This window comes from Mytilus trossulus, chromosome 4 (genome assembly GCF_036588685.1).
Source record: "Mytilus trossulus isolate FHL-02 chromosome 4, PNRI_Mtr1.1.1.hap1, whole genome shotgun sequence".
Classification (NCBI taxonomy): domain Eukaryota; kingdom Metazoa; phylum Mollusca; class Bivalvia; order Mytilida; family Mytilidae; genus Mytilus; species Mytilus trossulus.
In genome coordinates, this window is record NC_086376.1 from 59911633 (window position 1) to 59930735 (window position 19103).

Sequence of the window (19103 nt, forward strand, 5' to 3'; positions counted from 1 at the left end):
AGTTATGAACAGAAAAATATAAAAAGGACACATTTAAATAATCAAAGATATTCATAATCATTTAAAAGAAATACATATCACAATGAACTGATTAAATATGGAGATGATAATATGAAATCAGCACTTTACTATACATCAATTTTTCACTTCCGGAATTTGATGTTGAGAGAGGTTGAGATGGAAAATCAAACAGCTCTTAGTAACACTCCAATAATTAGTTCTTGTCCGATTCCAGAATATGTTCTTGACGACCTGTGTAGGTAAGTCAATAAGCAAGAGTTTTCCAAGAGTAAAATAGAAATTACATTCCTACATTCATACTAAAAAAAAAAAAAAAATGTTTTTTCTTGAAATTATTGTAAATATGTTTAGTTTTAATTTGTTTCCCTAGCATGTGCCTTCTTGTAATCTTCAACATATTGAAGTTAAGAAGTATTATGTAGATGTAGATGTACTTTCGGTGAAAAGCTTATGTCAAAAAATTATATCCACAAGCCCTTGTTTCTATCCATGGGAAGATCGACTATCCATTTATTAGAAGTATATATGGAAATTCGACCTGCCCATGGATAGTAAAAAGTGGCTGTGTTATATATACTTAAATTGGCAGATCATTGTTGATACTTATGTAGATTTAGGGGGATTAAGCAATAATTCTGAGAAAATATTCATGTGACATGTACAGTACTGAACTAAGCATATAAACCAAAACAGAGTACGAAATACATTGTATGAAAGGTTGAATTTGACTCTTTCCTGTCTGTTTTATTTCATGGTCATGGGTAACAGTTATTTCTGGAATCATGTCTTTCACCGGAAAAGATTGTCAATTTCGTACGTCTTTATGACATCATTTACCAGATAGATGGCATGCCTGTATCCCTGCTCTATTAAAAGTTTCCAGCACTTTCATAATCGTCATTATGAAGGGTAGTAGAGTAATAATTAATGTTCCGTAAGTACATAAATCATAATTATTTTGCCGTATGACTGAGGGAGGATGATCATCTATTAGATTTGAAAATACCTAATATTTTGTGCAATATAAAATTAAACTTTTGCACTGGGTCAGTTTGCTCAACATGTGTTGAAAATTTTGGTCACATGGTGATGGAAGTCACATGACAGATTCCTCTGAAAACTGTATCCCGGAACTGGCCTATATTTAAGGCCTTCTTTTACTTGACAGATCCCAGCCCATAAAGAGCTATACTAAACTATTCTTAACCCCAAACCTTACCCTAACCCATACCTAAAACTAACCCTAGCTCTAACCCTAAAACCTGACCCTAACCTAATCATTACCATCAATGAACCTTAAATCTAAAGTATAGGGAACCTTAAGGTAAAGAGTTTTAATTATAAGACAAAGCGACACGATTTTGGCATCAGGACAAAAATTGTAGGACCAAGTCTGATTATGTCCTAGTTTTGGATCTCTATATTTGTTTGGCATAAATATAATATTTACTTGACATCAAGTAAGTTCCTAAAGATATCTAGCAAGCTGTCAAATTAAGAGAAAATTTCTATCATGTCTAACGTTACAAAAGGAAAAGTGGTTTTTGTCCGACATAAATCGTTCAGGTTGCTAATTCATGGGTCCAGTGTATCAAAGCTCTAAATACATGTAGTGGCAAAGTCTACAATGTATTTAATGTGAAAAAAATAATAAGAAAAAAATATTCAAGGACTATTACATTTTGTCAATGGTTCACAAGAAATGCATGCTGTTTTATTTTGTGGCTAGTTTTGAAATTTGGAGCCAACTTTAGAGCCAACTAGAGTCTTGATTCTCTGTCAAAATTGAAACCATGTTCAATTTAAATTTCTTATTCATTTTTAACATGATACACTAAGGTAGTTATGTGCATGTTGCATAGGGTTTATATGCATATATATACAAATTTACATGGACAAAACATTTATACTTTAATTTATTTTTCTTTGTCAGTATTTCATTGTACATGTTGTACAGATTAAAACAAAGCAGCTGTACATGTATTTCCACAAAACAGCATATTGTATGGGTTTATTTAAATGTTTATGTCTCCAAATAGTGACTAATGAGACTTAGATAAAATCTGATATAACATTATTGGTAGAAGAAAAGTAGATAGCAATATTAAAATCTGTACTTCAAACATGCCGCTCTGTGGTCAAAGTATCAAAAACTATAGTGACTTTCTTAAAACTTTGTAGATTTGTACCATGGACAGACGTTTGTTTGCGATCAAAAGCTAGTACATGTATCTAATAGAAGATTTTGTAAAAATGTATTTCCTGTTTTTTGTATCTATTACTTATAAATGGACTTAGTTTTCTTCGAGTTAGACATTACATACATGTACTGTCTCCAGTTAAAGTTTTTAAAACATTTATTAAACTCATTAATTATAATTGATAATCTATAGATTTGTTTGCATACTGTATTCTTTTTTTTCAAGCACAACTTTTTTCATACATTTCAAACATTTTATTTCATCAATTGAAAATCTTTTATGCACATTTCCCTATCACACTGAACATATAGAAAACAGCAAAAGTAGTGAGACACTGGGGTCCATGGAATCCTTACACATTTTTTCTTGTCAATCATGCACAGCTGATCATGCATACTGGTCAGAATCACTAGAATTATAGAATAAATACTGATGTAGTATCTTCATACATAGATTTATATATGTACACCTTATGTAAGTATAGAGATTGCATACAGTCTATCAATATCTGATGAATTTGACAAACATGATAAAGATGTATACAAAAATAATCATTATATGTATTTCTTGTCATAAAATAATAATAATTTTTCTTATTTTTCAGTCGTTTTATCATCAACATACCAGAAGAAGAAAGACAGGATTTAATTCGTATTTTCTTCCAGATAGAGTTAGCTCATTGGTTTTACTTGGACTTCTACTGTGCTGAAAATTCTGAACTTAAAACTTGTGGAATCAAAGATTTCTCATCTCAAGATATCCTTATACAACGTACTAAGTTTCAGAAAATAACATCTTAAATTATATACACATCTGATAATACATGTAGTTTACATTGTACATGTATATGTAATAGTATATGAAATATTTACCTATTTAAAAAAAGAACAATGAAAAACAAATACCTTGAAGGTTTGTTATGAGAATTTTTGGAAACCACAAAATCTTATAAACACAACAATACATGTACAATTTTCCTGAATTAAAAATTGGTGTGTTGCAAATAAAAGAATCAATTGTTCATTCAGTGAATTGGCAAGAGCACAGATACAACTGTTACAAATATGACACTGAGTTCTGTCAAAAAGTCTGGTGTGAAAATATAAGATAATAAGGCTTGCATGTTATACAACACGTACATATTTGTTCATCAATGAATGGTATCTTTAGAAAGAAAAAAAAGTGGATCTTACATAAATTTTATACTTGATAATTTTAAACATTCAAACACACTTATTTAATACAGAACAACTCAGTTAGACAATTTAGATATAATATTCTTTTTTAACTTTCCATAAACATTTATATTAAAGACAAAGGTTACAGAGAAGTTAAAAAAATAACATACATAAAAAACAAAATATGCCTTAAAATGCATAAAATTCAAAATTTTGGATAAGATAACATATAGAGCCCAGGTGGTCGTGTGGTCTAGCGGGACGGCTGCAGTGCAGGCGATTTGGTGTCACGATATCACAGTAGCATGGGTTCCAATCCCGGCGAGGGACGAACAAAAAATTTGCGAAAGCAAATTTACAGATCTAACATTGTTGGGTTGATGTTTAGACGAGTTATATATATAGACTTATATAGTCAAATGTTAAAGTGTAAATTGTGATGCTTTATATCTTCTTTAACTACCTGTACTATTTAATCATTGTCCTTTTCTGAGTGGACATGCTGGAGAAGTGGATAAGATTTTGGAGAACTGGAAATCCTACAAGATGAGTGTGCCCACTTATGGAGCCATTATCTTAGACCCAGAAATAAAGCATGTAAGTATCACATAATGACATTGTATAAAAATAACTATGAATGATAATAATACTACAAGGTGAGTGTGCCAACCTATGGAGCCATTATTTTTGCAATAGTTACTGAGTTTAGAGCTTTCAAGTACTTTGAAGAAAGTTACTTAGGGGTTGAGGTGTCAGTTGCACATATAATGTGCTTGGTAATATTTGTCAGAACTTTTCAGACAGTTACTCAGAGATAGAGTTGTTGGTCTATTGTAGAACTTATTTGATAATAGAATTTGTCAAAACTTTGCAGAAAGTTACTTGTCAGTCATTCATAGAACTCACTCAGTACATATATTAGAGTTTGTCCAGATCTTTTCAAAAAGTTACTCAAAGATGAAGTTGTCAACCACTCATCTTGCTCATAAAGAAAATTCCTCAGTAATAGATTTTAAGAGCTTTTCAGAAAACTACTCAATGACAAAGGTGTCATTCATTCATTAAAACTTGTTCAGTAATAGAAATGGTCAGTTATGCACAAAAATGATTGCATGATAATAATTAACATATTGCTTGCATAAGAAATATACAGTCTACAGGCAAATACTTCTTCAACTTCATTTTTTTGTTAATTTAAATCTGTATACATCTATTACACTACATCAAAGTTGACACCTAATGAGTATTTAGAACTAGTATTTAATATGTGTATTATCTATCAGAAACAATTTTACTTTCTAGGTTTTATTAGTACAAGGATTTTGGACCAAATCAAGTTGGGGATTTCCAAAAGGCAAAGTGAATGAGAATGAACCACCATATGATTGTGCTTGTAGAGAGGTATGTATAAATCCCATAAAGAGGAGATAAACAAGAATGTACCATCATATGATAGAATTTTGAAATAGTTTTGTTTCAATAGGGAGATTAAAAAAGTTGTTCCAGGCGACATTTTCTCATACATCTGCCAGGAAATGCATATATGTAGTAAGCAAATGGAAGAGCTGATGATTTAGAGCAGGATAAGCAAGATATTTATCTTTCTGGTATGTGACAGTCTACAACAAATTTATGTATCAGAACCAACAATGATTGAGATTAAGAACAAAAACTTAAAATAAAACAAAACTTAAAAATATATCTAATAAATTTGGAAGATAGAAGTGGGACTTTGCTAAATTTTATACACTTTGGGATATGTATTATCAATTCTGGTACACATGTAACATGCATCTGTGAAATACTTTCTACATAAATAAAACCAACCTTGGTCCTGTCATATTTAAAGTACATGTATTATCTATAGAAATCTATTTATATAGTTTTAAACAGCGATTTACAATTATTTTATTTTTTATTTTTAGGTGTTAGAGGAAACAGGGTTTGACATCACCAAATTGATAGACAGAAATGAATATTTAGAAAATCATTTCAACGATCAGCTGACCAGATTATATATAGTACCTGGAGTTCCCCTTGATACCAAATTTAAACCAAAGACCAGGAAGGAAATAAAGGTGAGTGTGGTTTCCTTTATAAGCTGTTAGTTATTTTTTATGATTAAAGGAGTAGGGCCTCAAATTTCAAGTTCATCTGACGAAAAATTTTGAACACTTTTTAAACACTTTAGTGTCTATTTCAGTTGATTCATTTAGTTTATGTGAAATATTTTTACTGAGTTAGTCATTAATCACGCTCCTATTCAAGCTTAAATATGAAAGTCTACCAAATATTTAAAAAAAATGTCACTTTTCAGATGTGTTTTTTGTCATATATGAAAGTGACCACATCCGTGTTCATTCTCAACCTTTCTTTATGTTATGTATTATTATCAAATACAACTTACATCTTAATATTAAGAATGACACAAATGCCACTTCCATTTGAAACAAAATGTTATTCAAAAATTTTACTAAAATGCAAAAATTGTGAAGATTTCAGTAATTTAGCATGAGCTTATGATGCTAGTACAGGGTGTATGTGCATTGTATTGTCAAAAACAGCTATATGTATGTAGCAGAAGCATTCTACTTTCCAATAATAACTAACAGTTTTACATTATAACAAATTTGTAAAACTGCTATAATTTGGGGCCAAAAAGGGGTCTTACTGAACCTACTCCTTTCACAATTTTCTTACACCAATTAGTCCCAAGATTTTACTTTTTGCCATTTTCATGTCCTTGTTTCCAATCTTCTAATTAAAAGAAAAATAGCAAGAGGGGATATTTTCTCCATTTTTTCTGAATTCCAAAATTTTCAAAATAAAAAAAACAAACTATTTTACAGTTTAAGGGGGCTCGCAGGTCTAAATATTTTTTTATATTTAATATAGGATTTCTCTATATTTTTCTATAAATTAACTTTACCTTATACCTAATGGAAAAATGAAATAAAAAAATGGGGTCACCGTGCATTTACGCTCACAATCTGCCTTCGAAAAAAGCATACATTTTTGTTAATGTCCTTTTTTTCTGTTGAACTAATAGGAGAAATTTTGGTAATATCGAAATAAAAAAAGAACTAAATTACAGAAATTGGTTAAAATTTACAATTATTCAGTTTATGAACAGCCTATTCGAAAACAACAATAAAAAATATAGGTCACCGATGAGTTATAAAAGATATTTCATTTTTAGAGCAAAAAAATGGCATTTTTGCATCAAAGGGAGATAATTTGGAGCTTTTTCAATGATATCTTAATTCTAAAAGTCACCTGGGGCCAACTTGTATTGATTTTTTGGAAAAATTCTTGTACCATAAGATAAAGTAACAACTACTAAAGGTAATTAATAAAATTTGCAAAGAAAAATAAATGTTTGATTTTTTTCTGAAAATCTTATACCCGCGAGCCTCCTTAAGTAGAGTTTGCAGTGGTTCTCTTTAGAAATTGTAAACAAAGGCAACAGTAGTATGCCCCTGTTCAATAGTCATAAATTAATTTAACTGAAGAAAAAAAACTGGGTCACAAACCAAACCTAGAGAAACACATCAACTATACTAGGAAAACAACAGAACAACAGAAACACTGAAGTGCAACAAAAACAAATGCCAACATACATAAAAACAAACTATTTGATAACAACTGTCATACTCCTGACTTGGAACAGGACATTTTAAGAATCTCCCACTTACAATACTTGTATTTTTTTTAGTTGATATCTATTTTCGTGATTTCATTTGTGTATTTCTAACACGTTCGCGGGTATTTATTTTTGCAATTTTATAATAATTGCCTTTCAGTTGAAAGGTTTGATTTAGATTTGCATGTATTTATTTTCATGATAATAAACCAACTGCAAAGTTCATGAAATAAATACACAGCAAAAATAAGTACAATTACAGTATATGACAATATTAAAAATACTGCAAATATGACGTCATTGTTAACAATGTAAACATTGTACATATTAGTATTTAAGACTTTTACAGTGAATTTGTAAACATTGAATGTGTTGACATTTCAGACTTTAAGTGGTTCTCAAAAGAATTTGTTTACATTGAACATGTTTATATTTCAGAGTTTACAGTGGTTCCCTATGGATGCATTACCTGCACACAAAAGAGATATGACACCAAAGATGTTAAACATGACACCAAATAATTTCTTTATGGTTATTCCTTTTGTAAAGTAAGTTTTTATAGCTATGAAAGATATATGTTAGCAGTAGTTCTAAATCATTATACATCTCAATTTAAGAGACAAAAAAAATTCAGGAATACTATATCTTATGAACTTGATAAAAGGAAATGAGTTACCAAATAATAAAATAAAAAGTAGCTGGTTTCATGCATTTAAGAAAGCTGTGACAAGGCTAATTTCAAGATCTTTCTACTTCCAAATTCTTTTTTAAGTGGTTGAATTACAATTGTTTATGAAATAAAGGGCAAATGTAAAATCTTTACACAATGTATTTGCATTTTAGTTACAAAGTGATTAATAAGTAGGATCTGACATATAATTGTACCAAATTTGTTAATTTTGTAAAGATAGATCTGATTTTAAAATAAAAATTAACAGCATTTTGTAAAAAAAATAACACCATTAACCCTAAGAAATAATACAAAATAATATTATTTTTTTTACTCTCATACTGCAAAGGTTGTTTTCTCTCTCAGATATAATATTTATTACAATGTATTATTTTATCAATCAGCATAGCTTTGGTATATATTATTTACCAGTACATGTTTTATGAAGAACATTTTTTGATGTGATACTTTAAGACCTGATTGTTTGCCTTATTTATTTCAATAACTTTTGTATTTTCTATATTTCCCTCTACCAGAAATATTAGGAAATGGATCAGAAATAAAGTGTACCCACAAGAAACAGATTCAGATCCACAAGGCCATATCAATCTACAAAAACAGATGAAAAACAAAGAAAGAGAGAATAAAAAACTCAAACTACAGCAGTATTTTGCTCAGCAGTGCCAACAGGAATACCAAGAGTTATATCCCCTGAAAGAGGGTCCACAGAACAGTACAAGATCAGTATCTCCTAGGAAAGATACATTTTATAAATCTAGGCAACAACTGTCACCTGTTCAACAAAAAACACCTAAATTATTGGTTAGTATATAGAGTAACATATATATGACACTCATTATTACTTATGATTGTTACAGGACAGACAGAAAATGTCACCTGTTCAACAGAAAACTACTGAATTATAAGCAAGAATATGGAGTTCATGGGAAACATTTCATCCCTGTTGTGTAGGTCTATAAGATAGAACCCTTAATGTAAATAACATAATTTCAACCTGCTCAATAGGATGTGGTTATACTGTTTTGCACCTGTCTGATCATTTGTTCCATAAAATTTATGTCACATTTTTCTCAGGAACCATAGATCAGAGATTTTCTGAAATTGAAAACAAGCTTTACAATGTGAAACATATATATACTTTTACATCTTGTATAAACTTCACTATCACTAAATACTTATTTATTCTAAAACATTATGCCCTTGTTACGGCCTTGTATGAGACTTTCATTGTGATTTTCTAGATAATGAATACCGGAAACTAGAATTATGTTATCATTATATATGTGAAGCATTTTTTTATAGTGCTCTTCAACTTCCTGTGATCTGTGATCTGAATACCTAATTCAGGGGTATTATTAGTGAATAGTAGCTTACAATTCTTCTAGTGTAGTTCTATACTTAGAAATCCCTAATGAATTGAACATTATTGATTTATAGGACACCCTTTTGTCTCTGTATTGTAAATTGCATACTATGGATCCTCAATAAACAGAACAATATTAATTTTGGGGACTAAATTTAGTAGTGGTAGTGGAAATTTTATACTATGAAATTCTCAAGAGAACATCATTGATATTTTGGTGTCATTTAAGCCCTGTACTTGTGTAAATTCTAATCGGTGGAACCATCAATAAATATAACAGCCCTTTGACTGCAGATTTTTTTAAATACTGGTTTCACAAGTTACAGGTACTCAATTTTGTTGATTGTATCCACATGTAGGGGTGACGATTTTAAAGAACAAAGTTACAGCACAAACATTTGTTTGAATCACCACTTTATGATATCTTATAAAATAAAATGTTGTTTTTTTCCAGAACCGAGATGGTACAATATCAGGAGGAGGAGGGACACCAAGAAGAAGTTTAGCAAGTCAATTTGATAATCAGGGTGGGTATTATTTATAAAGCTTGAAAAAAAATGTGCATAAACAGCATGATTTTTGAATGTATGAAAGAGACTCTGGCTATATATACACAAGGCACTACATTACAAAAAAAATATTTGGTTGTCTGTGTGTGTAGCATGACACCGGAAATTACAAAAAAAATGAAAATTGCATAGTATAAGCGGTATACAGGAATCTGACAAAACAGTTAGCAGGATCCGGGATCAGAACCCCCCAATGATATGTGACCAATTGCTTGAACTTTTATCCTGTGCTGTCAACTTTCTGACCATCCAGTCTTGCTATACTGTGGATTCATTAATATTCGTTGGATACCAATTTTCGTGGTTTTCGTGGGTACAGGGAAACAACGAATTTAAATGTTCCACGAAATGAAAATTTTCTAAAGAATTGCATGTGAACTTTGTCAAAACCACGAATTTAAATACCCACGAATATGCAAGTTTTCCTCTATCCACGAAAATTGGTACCCACGAAAATAAATGAATCCACAGTATACAATGAGACACTCTTATTCACTGATAGTTTAATGCACATTTGACTTTGAGATATGATAACTACTGTTAAAATAGTTGTATTTGGTATAAAAGATCAGGGTTCTCACTAGGAATTTTTCATGGTGAGTCCTGGGACTCATCACTTTTAGAAATGGTGAGTCCAGGATGCATGTAATTTTTTGTGTCATACTATAATGAAATATGACGAAATACAACTTAAACGATGTGTGTTGGTTGGTAGTTTTTGTTATATCAATAAAAATTATGACCTCTTAACAAGGCTTAATAGTTATTGTTCAAAATATATACATGAAACAGACTTCTTTCTGGGTCTGTCATATTCTTGATGTGGGGCCAATATGAATATGAATGGATATAGTTATAGAATTTAAGGTTATAGGGAGTATCACATCTACATTAGATATTTGTTCTTTGTAAAGGCCATAGAATATAATAACTTTATATCGGACAAACATAGTGTTATATAAACGGAGACTATAAACAAATAAATATTATCTCAGACTATTTGAAATACTATTGAGGTAACTAAAAATGTTGTTTCATTTTCTACACCTGCTTTGAAAATATAGTTACAACTATTAAAACAGATATCTGTTATTCTGGTCCATGCAAAATTAAGATGAACAAAGACGTGACAGCACAATATTCTTGAAAATGGGTGAATTTACTGGATTAAAGAATAATAACAAAATATTTACCAGGTTTGTTATGAAGTGTAATTTTGAGTTATATTTACAGGTACAACTTCCAAAGAAAGACCAGACTATAGACAGTCACAAGAAACATCTGACTTCTTTAACAGAATGTCAGGAAATCCCGAAAATCCTTTAGAAGCTCAGGACAGAACAGAATTCTCAAACCGTCCTACAAAAGATAATCAAAAACGTTATGACAGAGCTAACCAGAATAGACCAACATATAACAAACAATTGTATGAAAAGACAGGGAATCCCTTACAGGATAGACAGAGACAAGCCCACAATAGTCCCAGGGTGAAACCCCATCATACAGATAAAAATAGATCAACTTTTACAAAGCCTTATGTTCAAGACAAAAAATTTGTCCCAATAACTGACCCAGATGGGCTTGGTTCAGAATCATGGCTGAACTTTAAACTTGATATTGATGCCGTTATGTCTTGTTTAGCTTAAAGTGAATTAATACTTTAGTTAATTTGTGCTATCTGCCATGATCAAGAATGTTGACAAATTCTTGTGTTAAAATTTATATTGATAGAGTTGACATGCTGAGTAGTATTTGTAGTTTTTGTAACTGATAGTGTGATGGAATGTAAAGTGCTAGTTATAGATATTGTTACTGTAGTAAATATATGAAATACACACAAATATTAATATTATTTATCAAACCTTAATATTATTTATCAAATGTTGCTATAATTTAGTTTTTGTTTAGCCTGAGACTTCTGTTGCAGAAAACTCAACATAGAAATAGGCATCCCACGGAGTTGGCAGGGTTAACTAGCTTTTTGAAAGTTTTATATTTTAGAATGTTGAAGATCTTGATGCTACTTCGTATATAGTTGCCTTACATTGTACGTCCATTTATTTGGACCTCATTTTTTCATGGTTTAATGACCGCTATAAGCAATAGATATACTATATTTGGTGTATGGAATGATTGTAAGGTGTACATGTCCAACTGGCAGGTGTCATCTAACCTTGACCTCATTTTAATTGTTCTGTTGTAAAAGTTAAGTTTTTTTGTTTTGGTCGTTTTTTATACAACTGTATTCATTAGATGATCAACTATATTTGGTGTATGGAAATATTTCATGATTTATATGCTAGTCTCAAAGGTTTAACTTGACCTTGACCTCATTTTCATAAGTTAAGTTTTTGTTTTGGTTTGTTTTTCTTACTTTAACCAATAGGTCAACTATATTTGTTGTATGGAAGGGTTGTAAGGTGTTTATGTTTGTCTGAAAGGTATCAGCTGAAATTGACTTCATTTTCATGACATAATGTTAAATTTCATGGTTAAATTTGTTTCTTGTATAATATAACCAATCTGTCATTTATATTTAATACATAGATTTATAGTACGGTGTACATGTCTGTCTCGTATGGTTCATCTGAACTTGACATCATTTTCATGGTTCATTAGTCGATGATTAGTTTTCTGGTTAAGTCTTATGTTCTTTGAAGCTATATATATATATAAAGTTCAACTATATTTGATGCATTAAATGATTGTAAGGTGCACAGGTATTTTCTGTTAGGTTTATTTGACCTTGACCTCATTTTCTTTTATCACATTATGTTTATGTGATACTTCTTGTAAAGCTTTATATTTAGGATTATTAGAATAATATTTTAATGATAAGTGATAAGTAAAGAAGGTGAGACATTTCAGTGTGTGCATTCATTTCTGGAATCATGTTAAGTGTATGTAATACTTTAGTAAGGCTTTATATTTAGGACTTAACATAATATCAATGATAAGTAATGAAGGCGAGACATTTCAGAGTGTGCACTCTTGTCTTGAATCAGGGTTAAGTTTATGTGATACTTGTAGTGAAGCTTTATATTAAGGACTATCAACATACAATCTATGTTCAGTAAAACAGATGTGACATTTCATGGTGTACACTCTTGTTTGAAAATTTAATGAATCTGAGGTAATGTTGTGATCAATGTAAACAAAAATATGTGTAAAGGTAGATGCTGGTACATGTCATAGTAGAAACACTAAAACAACAGAAGATATCTATAAACTAGAACTTGATCCCAATAAATGACTTATATCCACATAATTTGCTAAGCACTTGACCAGCTAAGTTTTGACAGGAAGTGGAAAATTGAACCCTAATAGTTGGCAACTTAATTTAGCATTTAAAATTAATATAGACCAATGCTTTCAATTTCGTTTCTAATTTGATAAGAGGATGAAGAATTTACATAACTTGTGTCCATTTAGTTTAAACAATAATAATTCAAATAAATCAACATAAAACGATATTACACAGTTGGAATAAATTTTCAGGATTCAGAAACAAGCAAATCTGTCTCCTTTTACACAAATAATACACTTATTGGTGTCCATTTCTCATGCACTTGCAACTACAGGGATAACTATGTGCATTAATTTGATTATAATCATCTGTTTATAATGTACTTACTACAAAACCTTCTACTTCTAGATGTAATTGAGATTCAATCAAGAGTCTAAGCAAAGGAGATTTCCTCAAAACCCCAAAAACAAAAATAAAACAATGCTAAGGGACAATTGGGATAAAGTTTTATTTAGAGTTCTCAGTCCAGCATTAATTATCACTAATTATAAGCAAAAACAAAATAACACCATACCAAAGATGGCTGGACTCGCAAAGGCCAACAACAAATAGTTTATATTGCTTTAGAAAATTATTTTGCCAAATATTTTACAAGAAATTGAGAACTTCTATCTTATTCTTGTATTTATCTTGGTCCATTTGAATATAGGAAAAAAAACTTTTCTGAGGCGAAAAAGATTGAACAAGTCTAGCTTCTCAATTTCTAGTTATGAAGATGACACAATTTCTAGTTATGAAGATGACACAAGATTCATTTGAACTTGGATGACAATACTTTTTACCACATTTTCATTTGCAAGTAAAGACAGTCAAGTCATTATCGGTAACACAAAAATTCAAAAGCAATACATTTGGTCAGAATACAAAAAAATCATAAACTGCCACTATGATTTATGATTTAAGTTACAACAACTGACATGTTTCTTAATATGCATTGAACATCAGCAGACATGTTGGGGCTATACTCTCACACATTGTTTGAAAAGAGTGAGAATGACAAGAAACTTATTTTACTCAACTGTGTGAACTATAGACTTCTCTGATATACACACATCCAGTACATGTTAAATGTTATATGACAAAAGTAAAAATATTGTGAAATTGGAATAAATTGCAAAATAAGGTGCATTTCGCTGCTAGATAATAATTGTATTTGGGCTGCCTACACAATTTTTGCATCAATATAACAAAACAAGAGGCTCTCAAGAGCCTGAAATACTAACCTGTTATTGTTTTGTTTCAATCTTTCATCAATGATTATGTTTGCTTTTTAGCTCACCTGGCCTAAAAGCCAAGTGAGCTTTTCTCATCACTTGGCGTCCATCGTCGTTAACTTTTACAAAATTCTTCTCCTCTGAAACTACTGGGCCAAATCAAACCAAACTTGGCCACAATCATCATTGATGTATCTTGTTTAAAATTTGTGTTTTTTGACCTGGCCAACCAACCAAGATGGCCGTCATGGCTAAAAATAGAACATAGGGGTAAAATGCAGTTTTTGGCTTATAACTCAAAAACCAAAGCATTTAGAGTAAATCTGACTAGGTAAAATTGTTTATTAGGTCAAGATCTATCTGCCCTGAAATTTTAAGATGAATGGGACAACCCGTTGTTGGGTTGCTGCCCCTGAATTGGTAATTTTAAGGAAATTTTGCTGTTTTAGGATATTATCTTGAATATTATTATGGATAGAGATAAACTGTTTACAGCAAAAATGTTCAGCAAAGTAAGATTTACAAATAAGTCAACAGGACCAAAATGGTCAGTTGACCCCTTTAGGAGTTATTGCCCTTTATAGTCAATTTTTAACCATTTTTCGTAAATCTCCCTGATCTTTTACAAAATTCTTCTCCTCTGAAACTACTGGGCCAAATTTATCCAAACTTGTCCACAATTGGCTTTGGGTATCTAGTTTAAAAAATGTGTCCGGTGACCTGGCCAATCAACCAAGATGGCCGCCACGACTAAAAATAGAACATGGAGGTTAAATGCAGTTACTGGTTATTACTCAAAAACCAAAGCATTTAGAGCAAATCTGACAAGAAGTAAAATTGTTTATCTGGTCAAGATCAATCTGCCCTGAAATTTTAAGATGAATGGGCCAACCCGTTGATGGGTTGTTGCCCCTGAATTGGAAATTTTAAGGAAATTTTGCTGTTTTTGGATATTATCTTGAATATTATTATGGATAGAGATAAACTGTAAACAGCAAAAATGTTCAGCAAAGTAAGATTTACAAATAAGTCAACATGATCAAAATGGTCAGTTGACCCCTTTAGGAGTTATTGCCCTTTATAGTCAATTTTAAACCATTTTTCGTAAATCTTAGTTAACTTTTACAAAATTCTTCTCCTCTGAAACTACTGGGCCAAATTTTACCAAACAAAGCCAGAATCATTATTAGGCTATCTAGTTTTAAAATTGTGTTTTGTGATTGGGCAAACCAACCAAGATGGCTGCTACGGCTAAAAATAGAACATAGGGGTAAAATGCAGTTTTTGGCTTATAACTCAAAAACCAAAGCATTTAGAGCAAATCTGACAAGAAGTAAAAATGTTTATCTGGTCAAGATCAATCTGGCATGAAAATACGGATTTATTGTGTTATTAAAATTTTCTGATACAAATTTTTTTTTTTTTTTATAAATTAAGGAATGTATCTCCCTCATGCAAAGCTCTGATTCCTTTCACGGATTTGGCTAAACTTTTTGGACCTTTTGGATTATAGCTCTTCATCTTTTATATAACTTTGGATTTCAAATATTTTGGCCACGAGCATCACTGAAGAGGCATGTATTGTCGAAATGCGCATCTGGTGCAAGAAAATTGGTACCGTTAATTTTATTACTACCACTGGGTCGATGCCTCAATTCAAACATTCATTTAAAGTTAAGAAGTATAAAGCACAAAAGTTTCAGAGGAGAAGATTTTTAGATGTTAGCAAACTTAATGAACCAATTGTGTTAAATTGTCATATAAACGGCAATATAACTCATCGAGGGTTCAATTGACAATGTTGGTCATATTAACTTTTTTGTAGATCTTACTACCAAAAAGAAAAGATGCTTTTCATTCTGTTTCCGTTTCCGTTCCGTATTCCGTTTCCGACGTTTAGCAACACCCGTTTAATACAGGTATCACATGCATTTCTAATTATCAATGATTCATGAAATAACGTGAAGGTGAAATGAAACCTGCCAGACTGGCATGAAATCCTTACAGTTATCCCATACACCAAATATAGTGGCATTATTACCTATATATTTATGTTATAGTATGAGAAACAAATAACAAACCAGAAAAACAGATATATCAGCAGACGAAACAGATATTCAAGCAATGCTTGATAGTGCACATAAATACTCTTGTGAGCACAGATATAACAACTATCCGACATAAAAGTACTTTTACATAGAGTGAAAGGTTCAAGTCAAAATATTCATCAGAAAGTATCAGAATTGGAAATTGAGCAATACAAACTGACAACCATGAGATACATTAAGTAGTCGTGCGAGCATCCAAAAACTAATCAAATAGTTATCAAAGACTTATAATTTGATACGTCAGAGGCCGGTTTCGTCTACATAAGTCTCGTCAGTGACGCTCAGATCAAAATAGTTGAAACAAAATAAATAAGTATAAAGTTGGAGAGCATTGAGGATCCAAAACTAAAAAAAAAATTGTACCAAATACGGATAAGGTAGTCTATGTCTAGGATAAGAAAATCCGTAGTATTTCGAATAATTAAAACTTCTGCAAACAGCAAATTTATAAAAAAAAAACACCAAAGTTCTGACTACTGTGCTGGTGATGACCAACATATATATACGAGAACATGTGAGTATTGCAACAAAGACTCATGTTCATAAGAGTAAAACCCAGAGGAATGAATTTGAAATAAAAGATTTTAAAGCATAAAGTATTAGTTTAAACATATTTATTTAGAGTGGATTGGGAAACAAGTTTTGCAACTTATATTAATCCCTTTCCACTTTGCGAGTGCTGCCTTGTAGCGGCATTAGCCTACTCTTTTTCGAAATCTACAAGGGTGTCTTTAACGTGCAAGAGATATGGCTCTCTCTTAACACGGGCCAGCCATTTGTCGTCCCCTTCCGACGGACTATCATCGTTTCCTTAAGACCATACTCGCAAATGGTGTCAAGAGAGAGCCGAAAATTGAGTTCCTGAAATTTTCATCCCAAACGGGAATCGAACCAGGAACCTTTGTGTTAGTAGTGGCGGGGTTAAACATGTTAGCAGGATCCCAACCCTCCCCTAACTTGGGACAGTGGTATAATATTACAACATAAGAACGAACTATAAAAATTAGTTGAAAAGACTTAACTCATCAGATGGACACAAATACAAGTGGACGTGGCCGGGTACTTGTACATCCCAACAACAAAAAGACCCGACAAGGTACATACTGAGGGTACATATCCGAGAGTTCTCGCAGTTAGATGACATCTAGTTTAAAGCCACTATTAACTAATAAAAAATCTTGCATCTAAAAGCATTGATTATATTATAATATTCAAGACGGTAACGCATTATGTTGGAGCATACTATATGTTGCAGCATGTTGCAGAGAATGCATGTTTGAGATACTTTTAAAATTAGCGGAAATGAACAAATGTCTTCTGTTGTCCTTTCATCATGTATCAAGCTGGTATTGATGATTTGTTGAAAAAAAGGTGAATAATAATAATTATGATAGCTGCTAGTTTATTTTATATTTTTTGTTTTACATTCTATGGCATATTTCTTCTGGCCCTCATTCTGTTTATATATTGAATCCATATTCAAATTTTGTTCTCAACCATACTTTATGTCTTTCCATTTTTAATAAGATGTAACGGTTTTTGAAGGGGTACATATTTAGTTGATATCTTCTTAGTTGATACAATTATAATGAAATGTTCATTCAATGTTTTTTGCTCTGTCATGGTCGTTTGCTGCCGGTTCTAAGACCTGATTTAGTCTTTAATGGTGTACTTTGAAAGAGTTCTCTTTTTTTATCTGACCCGTCCCTGTTACGTGAGCTTTTCTCGTCACTTGGCGTTCGTCGTCCGATTTCGTTCTTGTTAACTTTAATAAAATTTCTCAGTCTCTGAAACTACTGGGCCAATTGTTATTGAACATGTGTCTAAAAGAGAGTCGCCTCATAGTATTGGTTACAATTTGCAATAATTATCATTGGTGTATTTAGTTTAAAAACTGTGTTGGCCATGGATAACCATGAAAGTCAACCAAGTTAGCCGACATGGCTTAAATTAAAACATAGGGATGAAATGCAAGTGTTGTCCATTAAAAAACGTTATGAATAACGAAAACTTGATGTGAAAAACATGTCTAATCTAACATCGGACTCGGACGTCTTTTAAAATGAGGTTTACTACATGTGTATTGCTTCATATGTGTTTCTTAATTCTACATTGGCTAGAGGTATATGGGGGAGGTTGGAATCTCACAAAACATTTTTAACCCCGCCGCATTTTTGCGCCTGTCCCGAGACTGGCCCTTTTAAGTCCTGTATACATTTTTTAAATTTAATCTCATTTATATGTTTTGGAGTTTAGTATGACGCTAATGTTTACTGAACTAGTACACAATTTTATTTAGCGGCCAACTGATACGTCTGGGTGCGGGATTTGCTCGCAGCGTTGAAGTCCATTCACGTCAAAACGGTCAAATGACATCTTATAGGAGTTTTAGACCTTATAAGTAGAATTTTCTCACTTGTTCGCCTGTAATATTTAAATATATGATAAATAGATAGAAACTTTTAATAGCAAAATTTACCAGCAAGACAAGATCTATTGATTTTTAAAGTTCTTTATTTCCCACCTTTAATTCCGTCTATATAAAAATTTCTTTCCGTTTCCGTTTTCCGTTTCCCGTTTCGCAACACCCTTTGTACTATGGATCGATTCAGAAGGCATATTGCAGAAGTTATCTAATCGGAATACGATATATCATACAACCCGAATAATTCAGTCGTTATATTCCGCTGATCTACGAAGGCTTCATTAGTGGGAGAAAATCGGACACGGAAAGGGCTTGAATTATTCGAATTATATATCATAGAGCACAATCTGTCCGTTCAAACAGCCAACGGTTAATAAATTCGT

At 31.5% G+C, this 19103-nt stretch overlaps 1 protein-coding gene across 1 annotated transcript; it reads left to right on the forward strand.

The window, feature by feature from the left end:
* The first annotated feature begins 146 nt into the window (after positions 1–146).
* LOC134715653 (m7GpppN-mRNA hydrolase-like) lies at positions 147–11533 on the forward strand. Its single transcript, XM_063577980.1, has 9 exons — positions 147–260; positions 2827–2978; positions 3870–3997; positions 4703–4801; positions 5326–5478; positions 7482–7591; positions 8250–8535; positions 9552–9624; positions 10900–11533. Exons 1-9 carry the CDS (start codon positions 160–162, stop codon positions 11310–11312), a joined length of 1515 nt encoding a protein of 504 aa, XP_063434050.1. The 5' UTR covers positions 147–159; the 3' UTR covers positions 11313–11533.
* Positions 11534–19103: the final 7570 nt, after the last annotated feature.